The 3,013-nt window shown below is 39.0% G+C and overlaps 1 protein-coding gene across 1 annotated transcript in view; it reads right to left on the reverse strand.

Moving 5' to 3' along the window:
* LOC147467016 (uncharacterized) overlaps positions 1-2,176 on the reverse strand; it is a 3,489-nt gene extending 1,313 nt beyond the window's left edge. Inside the window, exons 1-3 of the mRNA XM_086533566.1 lie at positions 2,137-2,176; positions 778-1,794; positions 279-592 (exon numbers count right to left, since the gene is read on the reverse strand). Of these exons, the coding sequence (XP_086389692.1) occupies positions 279-592; positions 778-1,794; positions 2,137-2,176 (1,371 nt within the window). The remainder of the gene's footprint in view (positions 1-278; positions 593-777; positions 1,795-2,136) is intronic.
* Positions 2,177-3,013: the final 837 nt, after the last annotated feature.

A 3,013-nucleotide genomic window follows, 5' to 3' on the forward strand; every position in this document is an offset into this window, starting at 1 on the left:
TCTTATCTTAAACATAACTAACACCTTGAGATAATCTTTCTTTAATTCTTTAGCTTTATCAAACTTCATTTGTAACCTATTAAGACTCCTCCTCGCAATATTTTCATTATTTATGAGTTCTTCCTTGACTGAATCATTCTTCCACGGCAGTGCAACCTCGTATCTATCAGCTTTAAGCTGTACAGTATTCTTAAATTCCTGCATTACTTTTGAGTCACATTTATCTTGCACTGCCTCCTTTGGCTTAATTCCAACAGTTTCTAAGTCCCAAAACTTACACAAGTCAGAATCATACAGGGGGAAATACACAAAAGCTGTGTTTCAGAATATCTGGAGGTGGTGTGAGCAGAATCAGGTAACCTTCCAGACAACACATACCCAAAGATGGACCTCATGGCCACAACACACTCCTTCTGGATGGCATCTGCTGCTGAAATTAATGTCCAGTAGTAATCAAGACCAATTAACACATCTATCACCATGGGGGAGGCACTGTTGTAATCATCTGTTAATTCAACATGGGAGAAAGAATTTAACACATGGTTAGGAACAACAGGTCTCACAAGAGGCTGACAAATCTTAGGAATTTCAGCTGTAACATATTTAATTTGAAAACATTTCTATGTTCATCTTTTCCATCACTGTGACCCCCAAAACTAGAATAGGGAATTGGGGTACTGGTTAGCCATTGTGGTTTGCATTTCTTAACAAAACTACTACTTATATAACTTCTATCAGCCCCATTATCAAACAACACTTTAGTTGTAACAACCCTACCATCAGTACCACATACTTTTACCTTGGCTGTCTGTAAGACTGTACAACTACCACCTTGACTAGACATGAGTGTTACGTTGTCCGACTTCTGACCCTTGTTGACTTCTTCTCGTCTTGGGCTAAAGTCCAGTTTGATGCCACACATGAGGGTATTGTGGTTTCCTTTGCAGCTTGCACACTTTATCTGAGCCTTGCAGAATCTTGAAGAGTGTCCATTGTTAAGGCACTTAAAGCAGACACCTAGACTTCTAATCTTCTCACCTCGTTCCTGCCCACTTAACTTCTGCACATTGAAGCAGTTTTCAGACTTGTGTTTCTTCTTACAAAAACAGCAGACAGGAGGTTCTTGCTTAGACGAGGTATGAAGGGCTACAGCAGAAAACTTCTCCTTGGGGGCACTACTTTCGGTCTTTCCCTCAGCAACATTCTTCTTTCCTCTGAAGGCTTCGGACCGCTCTAATCTTGAGATCTCCTTATACAGGAAGTCGAGGAGAAAGTCTAAATCACTCTCATGTCCATCCCCATCTCTAGCCCACTCTAGCAGCAGGTCATGAGGCAAACGGGAGAGGATAATCGGAGTGAGGAACACTTCACACTGCTTCCCAGTGACGCCTAATGCTTCTAAACTGCGGACGTGTGTAAGAATTTCATCACGAAGCTTCCACAGCTGCGTCACTGTCTTTTCACCACTTGTACTTATGCTAAGTTTACCATTCAGAAGAGCTTGGACATGGGTAAAGATGATTCTTTCTTTCCTGCCGTATCTCTCCTTCAGTAGATCACATGCCACTTGATAATTAGCACTTGTGTGGGCCAATCCTTTAACCACATTCTTGGCATCTCCTTCCAGCAGTGACAATAAATATGCATACTTGCTAATTACTGGAATGTCAGTTGCATCAATGTGGGAAATGAACTGGTCCCAGATTGACTGCCAATGAATAACATCACCCGAAAACTTGACGTTCACAGCTGCTTGACTATCTTGGGACACTACATCTTGCGCGTCGGCCGCTCCTAATTTTTTTAACTTTGGCTTCAGCTAGTATCCTAAATTTGGCACACTTTGTTCGAAATTCATGGGCATCATCCAATACTTGATCGAGTGCACTATCTTCTACGACACTCTCATATTCTTCTTGTACTTAGTCAAACTTCTCGTCTCTTATCATATTGCTTGATGGCGTGTTCTAATTCTATTAATGTGACATCAGGTTACCAAGGATATCACCTATGGCCTCAGACGCTCTTGTCAGCTAGCCCTTGCACGCACATCTTGCCTTTTTTATCTTCTTCATCATGTATTCACTGCACTGAAACTAGTTTATTATGTTCTTTACCTTGTTGGGATCTTGTTACCGGGTCTAGGCACCAAAAATATGGGGTTTTCTTGCCACATTTGTGCAGTAAATAAAGATGTTCTTTGGGCTGGCCATTTAAAAATGTGGTGTTGTTGTGCGTCTGCTAATTTATTCAGAAAATTACGTAGATGTATAATGATTTACACTTCTGTTTCAATGCAGTTGAAATATACAGTCTTCATAATGGAAATATATACACCAGATAAATGGTGTAACATAAACTAAACATGTCTTTCTTGTAGTAAATAAGCGTAAAATAAAAAACATCAAATATTGGTGGAACATGGGAGACATTACGTATGTCAAAGAAAACGGACCCGCCGTTCGGGGGGACTTAACTAAACTTTTATATTTCTAAATTTAACAGTGTGTGTGTGTGTGTGTGTGTGTGTGTGTCTCCATCCTCCCTTATTACCTTATAACTTGGAAAGAAAACCTTGTTCACCCGTAGATTTAATTATTTGTGGAATATTACAACTTCCAAGTAATGTTGTGAGTTTTCTTTCCATGCTAATACACTGGAACTCATTGGTGATGCTAATTATCCTGTTAATAATTCCATGCGCCGGAATATGCAAGTCTGTGCTCTTAATGTTGCTTTGCCTTTAAAGAAAACGTGCTTTTATTGTGTTTCAGGGGAGACAATTCTTTTCTGTAAAAAGGAAGAAAAAAATGGATTTCTTGAGAAAATAAGCGAATGTATACATTATTAGAATATATTTGTTCTGCTTCCTCTTTCTCCCTTTGTTAATGGGGTTAATACCAGATGTTCTTGGTTGATTAACCTTGAAAGTATTACATTATATACATAAAAAAATACTTGTTTTAAGTACATGGTTGTAATGAAAGTTTATATTTTTTGCCATTACTTTTAT

This window comes from Penaeus japonicus, unplaced genomic scaffold, assembly GCF_977035675.1.
Source record: "Penaeus japonicus unplaced genomic scaffold, GWHDUDI00000001_assembly GWHDUDI00000039, whole genome shotgun sequence".
NCBI lineage: Eukaryota > Metazoa > Arthropoda > Malacostraca > Decapoda > Penaeidae > Penaeus > Penaeus japonicus.